At 39.3% G+C, this 24,927-nt stretch overlaps 1 protein-coding gene across 1 annotated transcript in view; it reads right to left on the reverse strand.

Moving 5' to 3' along the window:
• LOC143853253 (uncharacterized) overlaps positions 1–5,392 on the reverse strand; it is a 45,822-nt gene extending 40,430 nt beyond the window's left edge. The window contains exons 1-3 of the mRNA XM_077362980.1: positions 5,164–5,392; positions 4,919–5,066; positions 4,702–4,820 (exon numbers count right to left, since the gene is read on the reverse strand). Coding sequence (XP_077219095.1) covers positions 4,702–4,820; positions 4,919–5,066; positions 5,164–5,244 — 348 coding nt within the window. The 5' untranslated portion in view covers positions 5,245–5,392. The remainder of the gene's footprint in view (positions 1–4,701; positions 4,821–4,918; positions 5,067–5,163) is intronic.
• Positions 5,393–24,927: the final 19,535 nt, after the last annotated feature.

The raw sequence follows: 24,927 nt of genomic DNA on the forward strand, positions 1-24,927 counted from the left end.
TCCTTCCATTTCAAAAAAAAAAAAAGCCTTCGTAGTCCTTCCTCCCATGAGTGAAAACTCAACTAGACCATTTGTCCCTTTTTATCACCACATGTTCCTCTAGCTGCAGACTCACAAGAGTCGCAATTATCTCGTAAGTCGAACTTCCTTTTCTGGCCGGCAATGCCATCCTCATTTATGAAATTTGAAAGTCCCTCCTAGGCCCCACCACCCGAGGTCCCGCAATTCTCCACCATTGTTTGTCCTCATGCCATTGGCATCTTCCCTATCCCATTTGTTATCATCCTCCACTCGCCCATTTGCCATCAATTTTCCAACCTTATATTGATGTCAGAGGGTACCTGTAAAGTTCTCTAGTGGAAAAATCAGCAAAGCACTGGAAACAACTTCCCAGGTGCGTATCACAGTCAATTCGTCCAGGGGGGTTGACCATAGAGATCTCCATCAGAGGACGGAGCGACGCCCGCCTTTTTTTTAATAGTAATGAATCATTAATAGAAAATAAAAGAGATACAACAGCTGACCGAGAAGGTCAGAAGAAGGAAAGGGGATACAACAAAAGAAAGCCAGCGACGCCCGCCTTCCAATGCCTGCAACAGTTGATTTTTCTGAACTCACATTGGAAGGCTCATCCTCCACAACAAATGTGATCCATTTTGAACGATCAACAAATTCATCGTACTCTACTAGAACTTGATTGTTACTCATCAGTGTGCTGTAGAGTGTAGATACTATGGTCAAACTTGATAATCTTTCCCCAACAGTCACCTATTCTTCTAATGGTTTTGATGCTCCAGACCACATGCTGGATAAGTTGAACCCTTATCTTCTCTGCCACTTCTTCTCTTTTGAACCCATCTTCAAAGATCTAAAGGAATGGGCAACAGCACGTCAGTAGGAGTTTGTTGCTGTAGAACCATTATGGGTGATTTTTTTTTTTTGCTTATGTGAGGATTGTTTTAGTATATAACTATATATTTGTGCTTATTCTAGCACTTCATCCTAACTATATATTTGTACTTATTCTAGCACTTCCTGAAGTTACATCCTAAATGTCCATCATTTGCATATGTTTCCATAAGCTTCCATCATTTTAAAGGATTTCAACTGAAATTTTCATCTGAAACCAGCATGCTTTCATTTTATCACAGCCGAAATGCATACCGAAACCGAGACTTGAAATTTAATGAAAGAAGGTAGCATCCAATTCCTGAACCCAATCCAGATTACTTGACCTCCAACCCCAAAAGGTTTCTTCCTTTCCAATAATTGTAAAACATCATACTCTCCTTTTTCGTCAATGGGAGAGAAGAGGATTCCTCCTTGTGATGCAAAATACCATTTTCTCCAATTTAGCTCTTCGTCTTGGATGAACTCCCAAATGCCTCCCTAATCCACTTCGAAAGGGCTCCCCTTAAGAGACTTGGTATTCCGAAGGGACTCCTGCTCGATTGCAATGTAAGGCTTGATAACTAGGTGAGACATTCACATAAGATTCACAACAACAAAGAGGAGAGGGTCTTCTCAAATCTCTGCTTGAATCAAATAGGACAAGAGATTGAAATGAGATAGTTCTACAAGGTATACAATTAACTAGCCACATTTTCATTGAATACTCGGTTGATTATTTAAAACAAATCGGAGTTCGATAAAACTTGGCAATTTTTTGACAACTTAACGAGAAAATAATTGAGTAGACAAAAACAACTTGGGTGGAAACAGTGAGGAAAGACTTGAGGGCTAGGAACATAACAAAGAACATGACCTTGGATCGGATAGAATGGAAGAAAATGATCCATGTAGACGAACCCAACTAGTGTCAGGATTAGACTTAGTCAATTTGAGCCGAGTAGATTCTTTCACCTTCTTCATAAAAAATTTCTAAAGGATTCATTAGCCGACCCCAACTAGTTTGGGACAAAGGCTTAGTTGAGTTGAGTTGAGTTGAGTTAACGAGAAAATAATTGACTTGGTGCTCCAAAATAGAGTCTAGTTGTTCAAGCAAGTTTTGGTAACACCGAGTTAGCCATTGTTTTCAATTTATTTAATGCTTCGGCACCATCTAGAATGCATCCATGCAAAGATATACAAAGTTTCTCTTTGTCAAAAGGCCATCTTCACAAATATGACATTATGTTTTCTCTTGCTTTTTAATGAAGTTTTCATGTTATCATTCAGGGGGGAAATATAATGACATTATCATTGTGAGACCAAATGCACATATGGCCAAGGTGACTTTGTTGTAGTTGTATAGGAAGTCCACATCAAATTCGCAGCTCCCACTTTACCCATTACTCACTGCATATCTATAAAAACTCTTTACAGCATCAAGCAAAGCTAATCAGACTTGGTTGGAGTACTTCAAGAGTTCTAAGATTTTGTTTGGGTCACATCACACCCAGCCAACTCTTATTTATGCGAGCCCTGCAAATAGAATGTCTGTTCTCGTTGCTTAGTAGAATGACAACATCAATTTTTGCAACAATGTAAACTTCATTTCTCGTGGAATAATTTCATATAGCATCACCTTTTAAATGAAACATCTTAGGCATCTACATTCAACCCTTGCATGGAAGCATGTTGAGGACTTTGTTCTTTGGAGCATCGTTTCAAAACTCCACTGTGTCATCGTAGACTCTCCCGAGTCGACTCCCTCTTACCTTGGCTGTGTTATTATCCTATTCTACGTTTTTCCCTATCAAGTCAATCAAAATTCCTTTTGACACTCTTGAGTTATGACCGTGTCAACTGAGTACTCATCCACGACAACCGAGAATTAGGCCATATAGTGCCAAGTCGACTAGGATTTGCTTTGGCCACATTTTGATCCACATCCGAGTTTTGAAACACTGCTTTGGAGGCATCTCACAAGATCCCGCGCATACTCTTCTTGAGTTGAATGTCAAACTTGGCTCACCATCGAAACCTCCTTTCCAAATGTAGTATTTACGGCAAACTCAATGTTGAACTATCTCAATATCATTTGGACGAATATCATACAAAGTGTCCACATTGTGAGCCAATTTCCAGAGCTGCTCCTCAACAAACTCACACCAAAAGTATTTTGCAACACTATACAGTGTATTGAAGTAACTACTTCCATAAATAATCCCATCCAAATTGGCTCTCATCCCACACTCTGGCAATAGCTAAGAAGTTCCAATCATTGCAAGTCCATTAATTTCTAGTTATTGCTCTGGACAACCCTCCATTTCCATGGAAAGGGGGGGGGGGACGACCAGAGCACTACCTCGAAAACATGTATTGAAGCAAGAAATAATCCAATATCCTCGCAACGTTTGCTCATAAGTGCACCTAATTCCTTCCCTTCGAACTAGCTTAAGGATTAGTACTAAATTCTGCTTATGGTTCAGAATTTCCTTTGCTCATGATTGCACCTAATTCCTTCCTCCATGAACTAGCTTAAGGGTTAGCACTAAATTCTGTTTATGGTTCAGAACACTGATTTTCTTTTCAAGTTCATCCAATTAGAAGATGTAGCTTCTTGGAAACTTGACTCTAACACAGCTGGGAATAGAGGAAAGCATCATCTCTAATAAAAAAAAATCATGAAGGTGGTCCGGTGCAAGCCACCTACTAATCGGTATAAACTAAATGTTGATGGGGGGTTCTACAGAGAACCCTGGTTTGGCTTGGGGAGGAGGCATTGTTAGAGATTATCTTGGCAAGGTTGGTTTTGCTTTTGCTCATTTCCAAGGTATATCTTTGAATATGGTAGCTGAAACTAGAGTCTTATTAGATGGGTTGAGATATTGCAGAACTTTAGGGCTCATCAATATTTGGATTGAATCCGATAACCAAGTTCGGGTTAATCTCATTAAAAGCAACAATAAGCATCCATGGACTATCTATTATTTTCTCAAAAATATATTGTCTCTCAGCTCTAGTATGAAATGCTTCATATCTCATTAAGTATAGATACGGTAATTGTGCTGCAGATTCATTGGCTAATCATGCTTATTCTACTAGACTTAATGAAACTCTTTGGAACTGGTTGGATCTCCCAAGAGACACGAGAGGGGTTATATTCCTAATGTTCGAGTTAGATAAGTATTTTATAATGTGGTGTGGTTTCTTTAGCATTTTGTTTAAGTTTCAGAGGCAAGGTGGCATGCCCTCTTGTACTTCTTTCATTTCTACCAATAAAATTTTTCTATTTATGTCATTCATGCAGATTCCTCTATTTTTCATTCTACTCAAATATAAGTCAAAGGTTATTACACTCTCCTCTCTAGTGAGAATCAAATACTTTTCTTTTACAAAGGCTTAGAGTTCCTCCTCAAGGAAAACCAACCTCAACAGCTTCATAGAAACCATCATAAGCACCAAAGTCCAAAGATATGAGCTAGCGACCGTCTTCAGATTTCCATACCCTAAAAACCTCACAAGCACATAAGGCAATAAACTCTGTAGCAGATGCTTTGACCAGCCATGCTGCCTATGGCAGTGAGATATCAGGAAGAAAATACTATTACATGTTTCCCTAGGTGGCCATTGGCATTATTAGGTTAGCTAAGACATTTAAGTTATAGATGAAAAAAGGACCCTATAATTCAGAAAACAACATACAAGAAAGCACAAGCATGCAACATAATGGCATGTTGGCAACAACAGAAGGCGTAAAATTAAGCCCCCAGAATAGAAATCCCAAAAACACAAAGAAGATTTAAAAATCCCCACCTGAGAACACTGCGAAATAAGCTTTCCCCAAGAGACCTTCGAGCAAGCTTTCACCGGCCGTTTTCGCGCCCGATTCAACACCAAATCCACCGATTTCTCTTCTTTAGCCGAAGAACAACCTAAAAAAAACCCCAAAAACAAATTAAATTCAAAACAAAACAAAACAAAACAAAACAAAAAAGATGCATGCAAAACAAGAAAATAGATGAGATCCAACCTAAATCCGAAGGAGATTCAACGATTTTGCACTCGGCGATCTTATCCGTACACTTCTCCGTCATCAGAACATCGCATCCAACAGATTCCTTCGAAGATCCTACAGCCGTCTTTCCTTCTTTAGGGGAATCTCCATCGTTCACCTCCCCCTGGGGTTTTTAAACGGTCATAAATCAAGATCAAACCCTAGAAAACCAAAAAAGAAAAATTTTTGAAAAAAAGTTGAAAGATGAGAAGAGATCAGACCTTGGAGCGTTTGGCAGAGGAATCTGGAGAGAGAGGAGAGGGGCGTTTTGAGGAAGCTGAGCTTCGTCTCGTCTCTACCATGACTGGTTTTTTATCTTTTGGTTGGATCCGACTTTTGTTCTTTCACAGAAGAGAGAGAGCTAAAGAGAGAAAGAAGAAGGTGAGAGGGATACCAGTAAATAAAAGCTCTGCGGTTTTCTCTCTCTCTCTCGCTCTCGCTCTCTTTCTTTCAATTGTTTTTAGGAGGCTTATATTTACACGTCCATGTTTTTTATAACGGGACGAACCACATTGTCTGACACTTTTTAAATTGGCAGGTAAAGAGTGTTTTTTTGAAACCGACATGCTATATATCCCTCGCCTTTCTCCCCTTGTACACCCCCTTGCATTATGAAAACACTACTTGGCTGCAACTCGGGTCGAGCGAGACTGGTTTTCTAGAACCCTACCCTAGCCGAGAAATTATCTCGGGTCGGGTTTTCTTTGAGAAAAACTTAGATTTATAAACATGACCCTACCAAAGATAGTTTCTTGGGTTGATTCGGGTCATGTTTTTATTATTTAGGGTTGGACAATGACTAATTTCAAAGATTGCAGAAAACAACAAATTTTGACACCAAAAATCTCTAGATTTATCATCAAGTGTATAATTTTAAGAAAGAAACTATTACTTCACATCAGTAACATAATCAGCTCAACAAAAACAATTATATCAGTATATTAGAAAATGATTTGCCATGTTAGTCAAGAGATATAAGAAAGTCATAGTTCACCTATAAGAGTCATGTCGGGTTTTTTTTCCTTTAAACCCCACTCGACTCAAGATTGAGTATGGTTTTTCATCCTAAAACCCTACCCTGCCCAAGACCCATGTTTTCTAAACCCGACCCGGGTTATTTCAGGTCGGTTCGATGTGGCTCGACCCAAGTTGAAGCCGTAGAAAACAGCAGTCATAAATACACTAGAAGAGTGGATCAGGAAGGAAAGGGATGAATGAACCACTTAAACCCGACCCAAGTTGCAGCTCTAGAAAACAGCAGTCATAAATACACTAGAATGGTGGATCAGGGAAGGAAAAGGGGTGAATGTACCACTTAAACCCGGCCCAAGTTGCAGCCCTAGAAAACAGCAGTCATAAATACACTAGAAGGGGTGGATCAGGGAAGGAAAAGGGGTGAATGTATCACTTATCTTTTATAAAATTGTAATAGCGTTTGACAAGTGGTTAAAAAGCGTAAAACAAGGTGATTCGTTTCGTTATCAAAATATGGTCGTGCAGGTATCGGTACCCTTTTCTTTTATTGAGAGAGAGAAAGAAAGTGATTTGAGTTTTTCTACTTAAGGGGTGTGAATATTGAAAATGAGGTCGATGGTTTTAGTTTTTTTCTTCTCTCTCCAAATCCAAAGACAAGCGAAATCCCCAACCGTCCCCCCGGTCCTCTCCTGGACGCCCAATATTTGGGGATCTTTTCTAGATTTTCTTATCTTCGGAAATGATATATTCGCCCCACTTTCTTTCCCGACTGCCCTTGTAGAGTAAAAAGACTACTCATAAGTCATAAATAGTTAAATACAACAAAGGGGGTGGACTGGGGAAGAAAAGGGGGGCCAATATATCAGTTCCCTTTTATCGCCGTATTTTATTTTGCCTATTATAGAGGACGAGCTTTCACGGTTTGACTCAGTGAGTCAACATGATAACTATTACAAGTGATTATAAATTTGCTTAAATCTCCTAATTATTTATAGAGCAATGCTAAAGTGAAGGGGGCCACTACAAAAAAGCGGGCCACAGGGGACGCCCCAATTGGAACCGCATCATCAAAGGGCAATGGCATTAAGCATTCCATTAATTCTATATTTTTCAGTGCTATTACAAATGCACTTTTACAGGGTGGATTTGACGGAGGCACTTCTATGTCTGGTTTTTTGCAAGGGCGCCCTTCATTTTAGCAGTCCTCTTATATATAACTTCGTCATTTGTAAACTACTTTGGCACAATCATATTTTGATAATTGTCGAAACTCAGCTTGTTTCTTTTTAATTTGGCTTCTAAGAACTTTTTGGGAACTATAATGACCTTTGATAGTGATAGGTGTTCAAAATCATAAAGCACGAGTTAGTTCAATTATCAAAACAAGGTAGTGCCAATATCAGTTGCCTGTTTTTTGTTTTAAGGCCCTTTCAATGTCATAGAGTAATGCTAGAAAGGAAGGGGAAGTTCGCCCTCGAGGCTAACATGCATCGTTTATTGACTGTTGACAGGATTGGTGAATCCATCTCATTGTTCTTGATCTAGTTTCTGGCAAGTGGCAAGATCGAAGTCGGATCCCGGATCTATAATTTCTACATATGATCCTGAGCACAGATGTATCGGATCTCGTCCCTGTAGCTTTATCTTCAATCTGTGAACGTACATCAGTCCGTGATGAATGACTCTAATACCAGCTATTTTAAGGAATCAAAGCAATAAGAACACAAACAACAAAACTCATGGTTAAGGAGAGAATCTCTTCTCTTTGAATAATATCTCAAAATATTATGTCCATATACTTTCACGTTTTGCACTTGCCCTTATATAAACAAATTAAAGACAAACACCCACTAGAACGCAAACTCCACTAACCACAAAACCGCTTCTAACTATGACTCAAAACTAACCACAAAACCACATACAACTTTGCTCTTTCTCTAAAAAATCAACTAATAGTTAAAGTCCCATTCTAATAGACTCCATAAAAACCAAAAATAGCTACTCAACACATTCACTTCCTTTTACTATGCTTTGCACTCCATCCCAGATTAGAAACCTATTAAACAAGACTTCTAAACCTACCATAATTCCGAGTTTAACTAGGACTCATCATGTCGGCCCGGCCGCTCTGGCGCCGTGTATGAGTTAGCGACGACTCTTAATCATTTGAACACATGATGTATATATAATGTTAATTTTCCATTCACATGCATTCAAGATTCATTTTTTGATAAGAAAGAAAATTTATCTTAATCTCGATTGCCATACAAGTAGCCCTAATGAAAGTATATATGAATAACGCTCAAAGGGATAAATATAGGAAGAGATTAACATAGACATGGAGATAAGGATAGAAAACCTACCCACTTAATCCATGTTAGTTGCTAATCTATTCTGACTACCAAATCTACCTTTAATCTTGGTTTTTGAATTAATTGGTTAAATGATTAAATGACACCAACTCTAAAAGCTTAAGCCTTTGGAGTAATTGGTTGTTTAACATGGTATCAGAGTTTACCTTACGGTAGGTCCTGGTTTCAAAACCTAGCAATTCATTGATATTAAAAATCCACGTATACAGCCTGCCCAAAATAGAGGTCACACGTGCCATGTGTACGGCCAACACAGATAAGAGGGGCCACACAGGTGGGGAAATGTTGAAGTATAAATGATTAAATGACACCAACTCTAACATTTCAAGCTTTTGGAGTAATATGTTGTTTCACATTTTTATGGAGGTTTATTCAAAGAAAACTGATCTGAGGATGCCCACGGAGGGCAATCACCCACTCCTTCTGCACCCTGCATGTGGGCCGAAAAACCTGTGCGGTCTAGTCTACATGCAGGAACACCACCATCCTTGGCATCCTGCTAGAAAAACACACGTCCTTTCTCAATCTCTAATGAAGCAAGGATATGTATCGATTCTATTCTTGCAAAGGCCTCAATCTTCAAATCAACGAGATTTATTGATGTGGTTTTGGGCGATCATCTTCATGGATTCAATTTGGTGATTTATCTATTTTGAGATTAGAAAGAATGGGAAGAGGAAAAGTAGAGGGAAAGAGATGAAGGAACAGGAACCCGATGTGATTCACCAATTTTATAATCACATATTCACCAATTTTATAATCACATCGGCGATTTTATAATCCAGATTTTTTCAATCTAAGACTATAAAATCCAAGATTTTAGCTATCCAAACACTATTAAAAGCTAAATCTGATGCTCTCTCTAGATTTAAGACGATGTTGGTACAATATATAAGGTTCATGGGGACTGACTTATTAAAACATCTTACAGTACATATATTCTTAACATCAACCGGTCTTAGTGCTAGATGAGGCTTCCTCAACCGAGTCTCTTTTTTCCCAAACATGAGTTACGAAAGAATCAATCTAGGGTCCAAAAATATAATATAAACCCTAAAGCTTAGCATCTCTCTTTCACCTCACAACTAATCAACTATAGAGGAGGGAGGGAAGTGAGAGGTGGGGATACAAATCTTCCCCGAAGGGCAAATGTGGGAATTTTTTACTCAAAATTTTAGAGAAAATATTCAAAATAGAAACCTCCCTCTTGCTTTTAAATTCGTCTTTTAATGTTGCATTGAAACTTGAACCCAAGACAATGTGTGTTGTTAGAGGGGGTTTGAAATCCAAAGCAAAACATTTAGTTTCACATTAGAAAGTGAAGAAAATTTTGCCTCCTTATAAGAGGTGGTGTTGAGACAAAGGCTTAGGGCCTTTCAAGGGGCACTGGATTTGTTTGGGTGAACCAATTTTAACAAGAACTACCACACGCGCGCGCATGTTGGGTATTGGACCGAGGTCCGGATTCAGATAAAAAATTATCTTTTTATTTTCCAACGCTTTGTAGTTACATTTTAACCAAAAAATTATGCGGGTTTAATTTCTTGAACGGACACCATTTAAGCGTCGTTTGTGTGACTCATTTATTTTTTACTGTTTCTGTGACCATTTTCAAAACGTTTTGTATTCTCAGATACACAAAGTGACTGTCGCAGAGAAAAACGTTGGTTCTTCTCAAAAGGTTTTATAAAAAAAGAGAAGAGTTGATCCACCCAAGATATACATATAAGCAAACAAAAAATGCCATTTTCTTCTTGAGTTTCTACCCTTTGTTCCTCCGTATCCATTTCGTGTATGAGCACAATTATGAGGTGGTTCGAAGAGGATTAGTAACTGAGTGCACATCTACCGGAGTTTGTCGGGCTGTTTTATCTTGGAGTGTCGATTCGTACAGCCAAGTTGCATCCTCCGGGGTGAATATGATTCTTAAGGAAAGTGACCAATCTCCTTCCTTCTTCATTTAACATGCAGAGTTTCAAACAAGACTTCTGTCTTTAAGATTGATTAGCACATTTTCATTCTCCATTTAAATTAGTATTTCGATTTACAACAATTTCAAATTTTGGATTAGCCACATTACATATCATATCATATACTATCTATCCAGCAACAAAGCATTTTATTTATTTATTTTAAAATCTGGTGGTTGGTGAGCACATGAGCTCTCAAGAAGCTACATTTTGAGTAGAAACACCTTGGTTCTTGGTATCATTATTAAATGTATGGTTATATATTTTGATCTAAATGTATTGATCAAACAATTCTAACCCTCCACTTAATCAAATTTTTGCTCATTGAACATAGAATTTTTTTTTAGGATGGTATTGATATTTGTATGAAACCTTTAATCATTTTTAAAATAAGAAACAATAAGAGTAACAAAATTAGGCTAAAAGAATCATGACTTTTCAACCAAAGTTTGTTATAATATTAGAGGACCTTTTTTAAATATCTTTCATAAGGTTTTAACTTTCTGGTCATTTCATAATTTTTGAGACTAATTGAATATGTTCTGCAAATTAGGGATAGATAGCAAAAAAAAAAAAAAAGGGGTCTTCTAGGGAATTTTGGGCTGACTTTTGCCTGAGAGAACAGCCATACAGGCTTACTTTTCAGCAGGGATTTTGTCTTATTCGTCTTATTCACCTGAGGTGGCTGTTCTCTCATGCACTGTCAGCCGCGAAAAGACTTTCTACTATGGTCCCTAGCAAATCCCTACACACAAAAATCATCTCCAAAGGATGAACATAACCCTCCTCTCTGTAGAGTTTCTAATTTTCTATAATGTGCCATGCTTCTATAGATGAGAGGGTTAGGATAATCCTTTGGAGATGATTTTTGGGGCCCAAACTATGTAGGTTGGGGCATTCCAAATGAATGGTTTGGATCTTCGAACAAGGTAGGCTCCCTATAATTTTTTGAAAAATATGCACAAGTATACGTGGACACCATATAAAATCTTACATATCTGAATGATATTTCCACTTCTTTTGTTTGTCTGTTCCTAAAAGTGACTTCATTTTAAGAAACAAAAGAGAGCAGATAAAAATGCTTGAAGAAGGGGTGGAAATAGCATTTCCCCATATTGCTCTCTCTCTCTCTCTCTCTCCAATTTGTTTCATCTTTTGTATGTTGACGACAAAGAAAGCCCCTTTTTCAAACTAGTAAAGGAAATCAGTCACTATTCCCTTAAACTAGTAAAGGAAATCATCTTTTCAGTCTTTCCTTTTGCGTTATTACACTCCCACTCTCACCTGTTTAACTCCCCGATCATGACACTTCATTCATGAGCCATCTCTCCCAATAAAAAGTTAAAGAAAATGGTAATGAGTTACTAAGCATGAAGGTTGTTTAAGTAGTCCTCTCTATGGACCCACTCCTGTTTTATTTCATCACAATCATGTGGCCATTTAATGTTAAAAGCTATTACTAGTCAACCTTGGTTTGAATCTTTTGCCTTTTTATTATTGTTTCTTCAGCTCTCCAACTCCATATTTTATCTTTCACTCACCAACTAAACCATGCAGGAAGCTTCTCTTTAGTTAGGTCTGAACAAAGATCGTCCCTTATATTAGAGGGCTTTAAAAAAAAAGGGGAGATGATAAATTCGCACCCCTTGTAGAATGATTCGCACCCTTTATAAGTGAATTGTAGCAGACTTTTAACTCTTTTGACGTCGAAACATGTTATAAGGGGTGCAAATCATCCTAAGGGGGTTCGAATATATCATCACCCTAAAAAAATTGGCTAAACTATTCTTGGAAAAGCCCGGATAAGAACACATATTAAGGGCTATGATCATCTGATCATGGCAGGAATAGCAACAATGGACTACACATGGACATGAAACCTACCGAAATAGACCGACCAGATCATCTATCATGTTTATTGATCTTGCAGTAGGCCACAACTGTTAAAATTATCGAGGGTTCCACGCGAAAGAAAAGATCCCACATTGGAAATGTTTAAAGACACGTGGATGAGCTTGTAAGGGCTTGGGCACCCTCCCCTTAACGCTAGCTTTTAAGGGTGAGTTCTACCCGGGTCTCAACAAGGGATATCAGAACCAGGGTGTAGTAACCCGGCCCCAGTGTACGCTTGTGGACAGAGGAAATCCCTCGTTGAAGACCTCGGCGATCCCTATTTGCCCTCGAGGATGGAGAAAAATTACCTAGGGAAGATCTCGTAGTTCCCGTGTTGCTTCCGCATGGAGGGGGAGATTTTTGGGGGTTCCATGTGAAAGCAAAGATCCAAAAGTGAAAGAGTTGTGCATGGGCTCATAATGGCTTTGGCACCCTCCCCTTATCGGTTAGCTTTTAAAGGTGTGTTCTACCTGGGACGCCCAACAAAAAATGATTTGATCATGGCAGCATAACATGGAAATTGATACCACAACCCCCTGTTTCCAATAATGGTTTTACACTCACATTGCACTTTTTAATCAGCTTTTAAAGATGTTTAAAATTTTAAGATACTCTTAACAACCAATCAAAACAGCTGTCATCAAGTATGGAGTGCCAGTATAGAAAAATTGATTTAATCATGCCAGTTTAAAATTTTAAGATACTCTTAACAACCAATCAAAACAGAGGTCTGAACTTTTTCACTTGTCATAGAATAAAAAATATGACAACGTGAGGATAAAACCACCCCCCTCTCTATGTTTCACCCTTTCTAGTCATGCATATTTTATTGGGAAATGATATTCCCACCTTGTTTGTATCTTCCCTGAATAAACACACAAAAGATAGTGGAAATGTTGTCATTTTAAAGCAGAGACAGACAAAATAGTAATAGGGTGCATATATCACTGGGCGATCGTATTTTCACATAAAAAAGCGTTAAAGTTGCCCACTGTTCACGTCAAATCACGTTGTAAGGGGCGCATGCGGATTGTAGGGGGTGAACTGAAAATACCATCTCCCATATCATTTCCCTATTTATTAAGTAATTTTATGCAACTAGTTTTCCCTAGATTATAGTAAGCATACCAGTCAATAAAAAAAGATTATGGTAAGCTCCCATACAAGCAGGCATGTGGGTCCAATCCAATCATTGATCGAGACCATCCATATGGTGGGCCACATCAATTTGCCACCGGAAATATCCAAGTCCCTCTCTCTCTCTCTCTCTAACATGTGTTCTTCTCAGACCAAGTATACATGTCCTCTTATCCTTTTTTTGGCATGTATACCCACCATTTCAACATCATCCACTGTTCATGTAGATTAGATTGTGAGTTGTGACAACCAAAGCCCCACCACAAAAAAATTAATAAGAGCATCATAAATTATGTGCCATGAAAAGTCTTCAATTGTTGAAAATAGAATACATTTCAACATGACCAGTCACCAGTGGGACCCACTCTAGGAAACACTTTAACTTGAAATTTTTCTCTCATCCTATAGATGATGATGGCCTTGAATTTAGATTATTGCTTAATTTAATTACTTTAATTTTTACTCGATCGGATTTGGACGTCCCAAATACGACGGTTAGGATCATCTGCGGCGCATCTCAAGGATGGGGGCCCATAGGATGAGAGGCTTTCATCAAGCTGACATATCATCTCAACATATCATCTCAATATCATCCGAAGAATGCATGTGTTTAGCAAAAGACAAACCTGTCAAAGGCACAAATCAAGTATACTCTGCCGACCAAAAATACTTGCGAAAGGTGATAATCTGCCACTGGATCGTGACTTAGCAGCACTCCCTTTTTCATATACAAGAGTTATCTTCTTTGTTTTATCTAGAGACTTGTAGATAGTGTCTCAAAACTTGGAGTGAGTTGTGAACTCGGTCAAGGTATAAGTGAGTCGACTCGGGCGAGTCCATGCTTAATGCGTTTATTATTTTACTAACTCGGCCGAGTGAAAGGAGTTTCGATGGACTCAGTAGGCCAAAACTTGGACACAAACAAGAACTCAACCAAAGGTAAAAGAGAGGTGACTCGAGTGAGTCGATGATTGTCTATGAGTTTTTAAATAGTAGGTTGATCAACTTATGTTCAATTTGTTGGGTATATAATATAACCATATTATGTTCTAATATAAGCCCAATAAGATAATGGACTGGTGTAGCGGGCCTATTTGGGCTAGAGCCCATTAACCTATTAAAAACCCAGTGTATCTCTATATATAGGGGCTGGAGGCAACAAACTTGGTATTCCAAATTAGATACCTTGGGTGTAATGCTTCAAGCAACCTCTTGCTTGACCTAATTCCTCTAACAATCTTGAAACAGTAGGAAAACCCTAAATACGTTGTTTGCTCCTCTTTCTTTACAAGAAAGAAATTACGTTTCTCTGCCTTGGATCTCACGTTTGGGAATTCTTGGGTTTGTATCTCTCATAAACGGCAGTAATTGGGTGTCTCAGCTCTCCCACCGTTGGGAATTCTTGCCAAAATGATCTACCACCGTTGGGAGTTCTGCTACCATTGTTTTTTAAAGCCAATTGTTTCTGCTTAGACTTGACCGTATCCATCATCCTCTTTGGCCGTGGGTTTATTCCATCTCTGGGCGTGGGATTGTCTCACTTGCAAATATAGGGCGTGGGTATAATCCCAATCGGATTACACAAAGAGACGTTGGATTCTTGGTAGAAACCCCTCTCGTTTTGGATCGTCTGCTTGTTAAAAAACAAGGAGGAAGTCAGCCTCTCTTTCCAATCCGTAGTCAAAAACTCTCTTTTGGGAGCACGTTTATCAAGCCAGAAAGAAGGGAGGAGGTTCTCATGGAAGTGGGGCTATTCTTGGTATTTCTTTCCTTGCCAAATAAAAAAGACAACTGTTCTAAAGTGGGCAAGTAGGCCACGCTTGTTTTTTGAATTGGAAACTCACTATTTTTTATGTGGGTTTATTCCTAGTTGGAATATGCCCATGCCTTGTTTGTCCATTTTGCGTGCAAGATTTGTTTTTTCATCAAATAACGTTGGTGGCTGAGTCTCTCGTTTGGGTCTGAATATTGTTTCGAGGGTAGAATACCTTTTGCAAACCGCGGAGGCCGAAACCTTTTTTTTTAGGTTGGGATCACACTTCGAACAATCCTTGGATCTTAAATTGTTGGTGCAACCTTTAGAACCAACATTACTTTGATCCGAAGCTGTGAAGAGGCTCTAAAGATCAGGTGCAGAAACTTTGGGTTCGGTTATTTGATTCGGTTCTTGGACTTTAGTTCTTGGAACGATTCTTGGCTTCGATTCTCGCAATTCGCCAATCAGGTGCACTCTTTCCAATTTTTTATTTTCCTTTAAAAATACAATGGATAAGAACACTATTTCGTTTGAGATGGTCAAACTTCAATCCTTTGGTGGGTCTGAGTTTAATTCATGGAAGCGAAAGACTCAATTCGGTCTAAAATATATGAATTGCATTTACACCATTTTGAGTGCCTTTGCTGAGACGGATGAAGAAGTTGATGAATCTCAATAGCTTAGAGATGAGGATTTACTTGTTGAATTGTCTTTCAGACCGTCTTGCAGAAACCTATAGCAAATATGATACTTCTAAAGCAATTTGGGATAACTTAGACGCTCATTCAAGAAAGAGGAGGAATTGTCCAAGACTCATCTAGTGGACAAATTCATGGATTTCAAGTTTCAAGAAGACAAGGAAATCACTCCTCAAGTGACTGATCTTAAGAATTTAAGATCTAAGTTGCACAATGAGAAAATTGCAGTCTGTGACTCATTTCCTGTGGTGCAATCATATATAAGTTACCATCTGCATGACACTATTTTAAAACTGAAATGTATCGAAAAAGGTGCAAGTGGGACTAGATGATCTCAAACGATTCATTCGAATCCAAGATGAGAATCGAGCCAGGAATAACTTGGAGATGGTTAGATAGCAACAATCTACTGCTAACGTGGTGACAAATCCTAAGAAATTTCCTCGGAAATCCAAGTCACCTAAAAGTGAACATCCCAAGTTGGAGGCCAAAAAGACTATCTTTCAAAAAAAGAAGGGCAAGTGCCACAACTGTGGGAAATGGGGTCACTTTGCTGCAGAGTGTAAACAACCTAAGAAGGCTAAATCTGACACACAACAAAAAGAAGCTCATATGATGGTGAGTAGTGCTGAGCCTAAGAGTTTTGTTGTCATGTTAGGCAATGGTAAGGCCAGTACTTTTTCAGACTGGTGGTTAGATACAGGAGCCACCTGCCATGTTTGCAACTCGAAGAAACCACTTACAGATGTTGTTGGCGTGAAACAGACCATTACAGTGGTTAGTGGAGTCGAGGCGGAAGTAACTCACACTGGAACTGCGAACCTGGTCTTTTCTTCAGGTAAAATACTAACTTTAAAAAATGTTAAAGTAGTTCCTACTATTCAAAAGAATTTAATTTCTATTAGTCTTTTAGAAAATGCTAGCATGCGTTCATCCTTTTTGGGTGGTAGAGTAACTTTAACAGTTAACTCTTATTATTTTAGTTGTGCTTTCTTAATCGATGGTATGTATAGATTGAGTTTAGCAAATGAAATCGTTAGTTAGGTTAGTTTCACTTTGATTGATCATAAGTTATTACACACTAGATTGGGACATGTGAACTATAGGAAAATGGTCAAACTTGCTAAAACTTATAATATACCTTTAGATACATCGATTAGATTTGACAGATGTGAAGTGTGTGCACAAACCAAGATCACTAGAAAACATTTTCGTTCAGTTTCTAGGAGCACACAACTTCTTGAGTTAATACATTCCGACCTCTGTGACTTTAAAAGTTTTACTACTAGAGGTGGTCGCAAGTACTTAATCACTTTTATAGATGATTTTTCTAGATATTGTCATATTTATCTCCTAAAATCGAAAGATGAAGCTTTTGATAAATTAAAATTTTCAAGAATCGTGTTGAAAATCAATTGAACTTGAAAATTAAGCGATTTATGAGTGATAGAGGAGGAGAATACACTCTGACAGAGTTCAAGGAATTATGTGCCTCTTAGGGCATAATACTTGAAACTACTGCTCCTTACTCACCTCAATCTAATGGCATAACTGAACGTAAGAACATGATGTTAACTGAAATGTTAAACTCTATGTTATTGACAGCTGGCATGCCTACTAGCTATTGGGGAGAAGCAGTTTTAACTGCAATCACATCCTGAATAGAGTACCACACTCTAAGTTGACCTCTACTCCTTATGAGTTATGGCATAAACATCATATGACACTCTTAAGACTTGGGACTGTATTGCTTATGTGAGGATACAAGACCTTAGGAGACCTAAGGTAGGACCTAGAATCAACACTTTTGTTTATCTAGGTGGTGTAGAAGATAGTGCTGTTGATCGGTTTTTGGATCTATCTACCAATTTGGTTATAGAATCTAGAGATGCAGTATTTTTTGAGAATAAATTTCTCAGAGATCGTGGTTTGAACCTACCTGGAGATACTGAGATGGTTAAAGAATTGCATGTAGAGAAGTTGAACAGAATATTTCTGACACCTGTCCTACACTGATTTCTAAATCAGAACCTTTGAGAGTTTCTACAAGAGATAGAGTATCCAAAAACTTTGGTGATGACTTTGTGACCTACCATGTAGAGAATGATCCATCAACCTATAAGGAAGCGATGAGATCTAGGGACTCTTTGTTGTGGGCAGAAGTCATTGATGATGAAATGAGCTTTCTGTTACAAAATCAAACTTGGCAGCTAGTCGATTTGCCAAAAGGGGCTAAGACTGTGGGCTGTAAGTGAATTTTGAAGAAGAAACTTAATCCTGACGGATTCATAGCTCGGTATAAAGTACGTTTAGTAGCTAAGGGCTATACTCAAGTAATTGGGATAGACTACTTTGATGTTTACTCACCGGTCTTTCATTTGGTAACGATAAGAATTCTTCTCGCTTTGGCTTCTATTGAGAAGTATGTTGTGCATCAAATGGATTGAAAAACAACTTTCCTTAATGGAGACCTAGTAGAGAAAATCTACATGAACCAACCTGAAGGGATTGTCAAGGAAGGTTTCGAGAACAAAGTTTATAAGTTACACAAATCTTTGTATGATCTTAAACAAGCACCTAAATTGTGGCATCAAAAATTTGACAAGGTAGTAAAGAGCTTTAGTTTTCAGACCAGTTGCTCCGATAAATGCATTTACTTTTGTTCTATGTCGAATAAGGTTGCGATTATTTGCTTATATGTAGACAATATGTTGATTCTTGGTTCCGATCTCTCTGTAGTGAGTGACGTGAAATCCACTTTGGCTAAAGAATTCGACATGAAAGATCTTGGTGTGGTTGCCACCATTCTTGGTATGAAAGTAAGTTTTGAAAAGCAAGGGATTACTCTTAGCCAAGTGTAGACACCCCATTTTGACCGTACCCTAATCCCCCGGTTTTCTGCTTGGGACCCCCCTGCTAATATAATAAATCTTAAAATATACATTTGAAAGGGCTGTTCAGAAAAGAGAGGGGGGGTGCTAAAATATCATTTCTTTTCCTTTGCCCTCGCTATTGCCCGAGGCACCCCCCTGTAGGGTAGGAAAAGTGTAAAATACACTTGAAGGGGCTGTCTTAGGAGAGGAGGGGGGGTGCGAATTTATCATTCCCATCTCCTTTTAAACCCAAACGAATTAGGGTTTGAGAGGGGGGGAAGGAGGCGCCTCATTTTTTCTGCAAAAAAAAAAGGAGAGGGAGATTTTTCGTCGAAGAGGAGCAGCTGCAGAGAGAGGGAGAGGAGGAGAGGGATTTGCAGCCATCGCCTATCTCCACCACCGCCCACCATCCTCCACCATCACCATCACTCTCTCCACCTCCTACCTCCCCTCACGACCACCATCTCCTTGACCCTAACCATTTCCTCCGGCGAAGCCATCGGAACCCCTTCCCCCAACTTCATCTCCTCCGGCATCTTCTCCGGCCACCGACCCTCACCACTGTTTCAACCCCATCTCCTTACATCACCACTTCCTTCTTCACATCCCCATTAAATTCGATCATCTCCCACCTCCCATCACCTGCCAACCACCTCCGACCACACCCCGTCGGAATCCGGCAACCCCATTCCACAGCCACCTCTAATTTCTCATCTAATTTCTAATCCCCTGTGCCTTTGAAACCCAAACCCACCTCCATCTCCTCTGCCATTTCACTCCACCACCAACCACCATCGTCTTCTACAAAACCCAAACCCACCTCCATCTCCTCTGCCATTTCACTCCACAACCGCCACCATCCTCATCCTCTGCAACCCACGGCCGAATCCCACCTCTATCGCCTCCCCCATTAAAACCCATCTCCATCAAATCACTTGAAGAGGGTTTGTTTGGGAGTCCAAAGAAGCTTGGAGGTGATCTCACTCTTGCCCAGATCTGTGACGGAGGAGAACTTCGATCCGGCCATCGCCATCTCAGGACACAAATCCGACGAGCCCTCGGAATCCGGCTACCATAGAACAACCGGCACCATCATCTCTGCCTTCCCCGGAGTCCAGTAACTTCTATTTTCGCAATTCCGGCGAACTCAATCACCGTCCATCTTTGCCGTCAACAAATCTGACTGACCCTCTGCAATTGACCGAAAGTCTCAATCTCTTCGATGCCGAAAAGCTTTGGTAATTCTCTTTCCTTCTCCTTAACTCATGATCAATACTTGAATTTTGTTAATTGGTGTAACACATGTTCCCTGCTAGTTGGTGAGATTGTTTTACTTTTACCAATTCATTGGCTATCCGACCACAGAAGTCTGGGAGCGTAGATCGTCTGGGAGGGTAGATCCTGCGATCGATTCAAATTCTCAATTCCCAATTTTGAATTGAGATCCCCCTCACTAAAACCATTTCATCGAGGATTGGTATCAATACATCTATGTTTGATAAGTTGCACCAACTCTCTGTGTCTTCCCTTGTGTAATCTCTCTCAGCCCATTTGGGAGCTACAATGGCCACGGATGACTGTCTCCATGGTAAAAGATAAGTTGTGTTGGTGGTGCAGGTTTGAAAACATAGATGTAGAGACATCATTTCCTTAGCTTACTTTTCCCAATTCAAATGTTATCTACAAAGAGCAGATTCATCATTTTATATCATTTTGCACTGACAGGTCGATTTCATTTCTTTTAATAAATAAGATTTTGGGGCTTCTGTTAATTCGAGAATTTGATCATATATATCGTTTTTACGATCTGATTGTATCTAAGGGTAGATGTTATTGTTAAAACTGATTTCTTACCCTAGAAAATTTGTCATTAGAGAGCATTGTATAGCTTGATCTGCTGATGACATCAGGGCTCATTCTACTTAGAATTTGCAGAGATACCAACTCAATCTTTGGAAAATGCAAATCAAACCCCTTGCCCTTCTTATCATTTTCCCATCTTAGGGTTTTCACAAGGTTTGAGGGGTTTCCTTTCTTTTCGGGATTGTTCTTCATGCGTTCTTTGGGATCCTCTTCGAGTTTCGATGTTCCATCATGTCTTGAGAACACTTTGTCGGGTTTGGCAACGATGGAACGTTTCTTGAGCCAACCTCTTCCCTTCCTGCCTTAGAGTTCTCGCAGGTTAAGGGATTTCCTTCTCTCAGAGTATTTAACTAGTTAGAACCCTTCTCTGGGCAATGATAAGGTTACTTGGAGCCCGTCTTTGTGTTGTTGTGGCTCACCGTTTTTTTTTGGCACAAGATTTAGTCCAAGTAGATGCCCCCTTGTTATGCACTAAATTTTTTACAAATTGGGAATATTATTGAATATATTGAGAATCTAATGCTCTTCTTATCTTAAGCATTTGAGTTAGGTTTTGAAGACTGTAATGAATGGATTGTTCAGGTGAGACTATCTTGAGGCTTATCATACTTGTATTTATTTAAATAAATTGTTTAAGTGGAGAAGGAAATCAGATGACTACTCTATTCGATGTTATCGACATGAGTACTGTCTGATTTCAAGGCGGTTTGTAGAAATATTATGTGTATTGAAATCAGATGATTACTTTGGCATCATCTGATTTCGTTGGAGTCCCCGTATTGGGGTTTGTGGTTGGCTTTGAAGTGTTTAATATCATTTTTTTTTACTTCATTAGGCTACCCAGCGGCTGGTCTGGGCTAATTAATGTTGTTTACCATTTTATGATTGATATTCTTACAGATTGTGCACTCTTTAGTTGTAAATCATACTTTGTGGATATTTGTTTTGTTTTTATAATAATTGATTGGAAATTTGAGATTATCTGGTATCATTTTTCTTCTCTCTTTGGATAGACTAGCACAGTCTTTTAGATTTTTGTTAGATTTCTTTAGATACTATAACCTGTACTAGGAGACATACTCTGTCTCGTTAGGCAATCTTCCTTTGGAGGCACGCCTCTTTTTTAGCTTAAACCTCAGGGAGGTTGCTTTGATTTTGATAAATGGTGTACCCGTAGGAGGCATGCCTTGCCTCATTTAGAGAGCCTTTAAATCATTCGTTTGTGTGGTGATGTTATCGGGGGAGTCTTTGACTCATTTGATCTTTATTGATGTTATTAGGGAGTCATCTGTCTTGGCTTTGTAAGTAATTAGCCTTTAGAAGGCCTGCTTGGCCTTATTTGTAGAATCCTCTCAATTAGTTGTCTTAGCCTTGCTTCCCCCTTGCAAGGGCAATGATAAGGTTACTTGGAGCCCATCTTTGTGTGTGTTTGGGAGACCCGCCCGGTCTCATTCTCTCGTTAGTCCTCTTTGTGCGCCGTTTGGTTTTGGGAGAACACCCTACTCGGCTTGGCTTCATACCCCTACCCTTATGGGTATTGGGTTGCACATTTGTTGCACCCTAGGGCTAGGTAGCTGTCCGGCCCGGCTGGGTGTTTTACCTCTGCCAAATGTTCAAATTCGTGTTTCCTTTTCTTTTAGAGTGTCTTTGACTCATTTATCTTTTAGTTGGTGTTTTTGGAGTCTTTGACTCGTGTTTCTTTCTCTTTTAGAGAGTCTTTGACTCGTCTATCCTTTAGTTGGTATTAGTGGAGTCTTTGACTCGTGTTTCCATTTCTTTTAGAGAGTCTTTGACTCATTTATCTTTTAGTTGGTGTTTTTGGAGTCTTTGACTCGTGTTTCTTTCTCTTTTAGAGAGTCTTTGACTCGTCTATCCTTTAGTTGGTATTAGTGGAGTCTTTGACTCGTGTTTCCATTTCTTTTAGAGAGTCTTTGACTCATTTATTCTTTAGTTGGTGTTTTTTCGAGTCTTTGACTCGTGTTTCCATTTCTTTAAGAGAGTCTTTGGCTCATTTGTTTTTGTGATGTTGTTATCAGTGGAGTCTTTGACTTGTGTTGTTGTTAGTGGAGTCTTTGACTCGTGTTTCCATTTCTTTTAGAGAGTCTTTGACTCATTTATCTTTTAGTTGGTGTTTTTGGAGTCTTTGACTCGTGTTTCTTTCTCTTTTAGAGAGTCTTTGACTCGTCTATCCTTTAGTTGGTATTAGTGGAGTCTTTGACTCGTGTTTCCATTTCTTTTAGAGAGTCTTTGACTCATTTATTCTTTAGTTGGTGTTTTTTCGAGTCTTTGACTCGTGTTTCCATTTCTTTAAGAGAGTCTTTGGCTCATTTGTTTTTGTGATGTTGTTATCAGTGGAGTCTTTGACTTGTGTTGTTGTCAGTGGAGTCTTTGACTCGTGTTTCCATCTCTTTTGAAGAGTCTTTGACTCTTGTATCCCTCAGTTGCTCTTTTTGAAGAGTCTTTGACTCTTATATCCCTCAGTTGCTCTTTTTGAAGAGTCTTTGACTCTTATATCCCTCAGTTGCTCTCTTTGAAGAGTCTTTGACTCTTATATCCCTCAGTTGCTCTCTTTGAAGAGTCTTTGACTCTTATATCCCTCAGTTGCTCTCTTTGAAGAGTCTTTGACTCTTGTATCCCTCATTTGCTCTCTTTTGAAGAGTCTTTGACTCTTGTATCCCTCAGTTGCTCTTTTTGGAGAGTCTTTAACTCTTTTATCCTTCAGTTGCTTTTATTAGAGAGTCTTTGACTCATTTATTCGTCAGTTACTGCTATTAGAGAGTCTTGGACTCATTTGCTCTTATAATGGTATTATTAGAGCCTAGTTTCCCATTTTAGCTCTAGGGTTCGTCCCTAGGTTGTTGTTTTGTATATTCCCTCCGGTCTTTGACCAAAAGGGTGAAAACATCAAAAATTTTAAAAAATCTAAAGTGTTGAGTTTATAGCGTATTAGGAAAGTTCGTTTCGAACTACGTTGGCTTGATCCTCTTCCACGAGGTACGTAGTGCAGCTTGGGATCCATATCCCAAGTCCAGCCAAACTTTGTAAATAAATGTTTTACCCCTTTTTTCTTCAAAACCTTGTTTTCAACAAGATCTTCCTCTAGAGTTAGGAGTTTGTCCTAGATAGAGAGTTTTAGAGTCAGGAGTTTGTCTTTGATGTGTTGTGTGGTTTGTTTGTGTTTGTGTTAGAGTTAGGGGTTTGTCCTAGAGTTATAGGAGCGCCTCCGTCCGGTCAGTTGGCGATTCACATCACCGACTGATGACTAGGTCTTGGATACGCTAGTGATCCCATTATTTCCCTTAGGACACTCAGCCTAGTTACACATAGGTTGTAGGAACCACTTGCATTAGCCTAGGGCTAACATGCATTCAGTTAGGGCATATAGGGTGTCCTAAAATCTACAATTCATTGGAATTTAAATAATCGTACAAGAAACTTTAATAACTAGTCAGGTCTTTTAGATCGAGTCTAGGATAGAGGTCTAGGTGTCTTAGGCATCATAGCTTAGAATAGGCGCGAAGAACTACGTTGCCTTGATTCTCGTGGAGGCGGGGATACGTAGGCTTCTTTGGATGAATACCAGACCATCCGAGGACTCGGGCTAGATCGTTTAGAGTCTTAGGCTTTGTTGTTTTGTTATGTTGTGTGTATTGTTGTGTTTTCTTACTTTCTTGTGCAGACCTATACCTTTAGCTGTAGCATGCATGCGTTCGTCCACCAGAACTTAGACACCTGTTAGGCATGTCACTCAGAACCTAGCTGTCATTAGGTGACACATCTTTTATCTTATTTTGTGTGTGTTTATTATTTTATCCCCCGGTCATGCATGATTAGGTAGACGTCTTCCCGGGGATATTTTGTTCCCATTTCACATGATTTTTGCCCAAAACTCTTCGAGATTAATAATAAATGGCATAAGAGACCAAGTGTTCGCACTCGGGCGAATTGGGGGCGCTCTTCGGACCTTCTCCATTCGTCACCAGGCACGGACCTTTTGTATCTCTGGTTATCCATTGCAAACAGAGCATTTGTTTTGGTTCCATGGCGTGTCCATGGATGGCGACTCTGAGTTATTTTTAGGTACATCTTGGTTTCGAGCCCTGGCTCCTGATCAGGATGTATCTCATTCGTTTTGTATCGCCACTCATGCTATGCTGCGAGGGTGGCACCTGTTTCGAGAGTTCCTTGGCAGAGCTCTCCTTCACATTGTGGAGATCTTAGAGGATCGCAGGAGGGATCTCGCGTCCCTCGGCACCGTCCTCGGATCGGGGTCCACACCAAGCCCATTATATTGAAAAACTACTTTCGACATGGGGATACAGTGAGTGTATATATCGGGGCTAGAGCCCATTAACCTATTAAAACCCTAGTGTATCTCTATATATAGGGGCTGGAGGCAACAAACTTGGTATTCCAAATTAGATACCTTGGGTGTAATGCTTCAAGCA

Source organism: Tasmannia lanceolata, unplaced genomic scaffold, assembly GCF_043159265.1.
Source record: "Tasmannia lanceolata isolate RefF3 unplaced genomic scaffold, GAP_Taslan_0.1 ptg000019l, whole genome shotgun sequence".
NCBI lineage: Eukaryota > Viridiplantae > Streptophyta > Magnoliopsida > Canellales > Winteraceae > Tasmannia > Tasmannia lanceolata.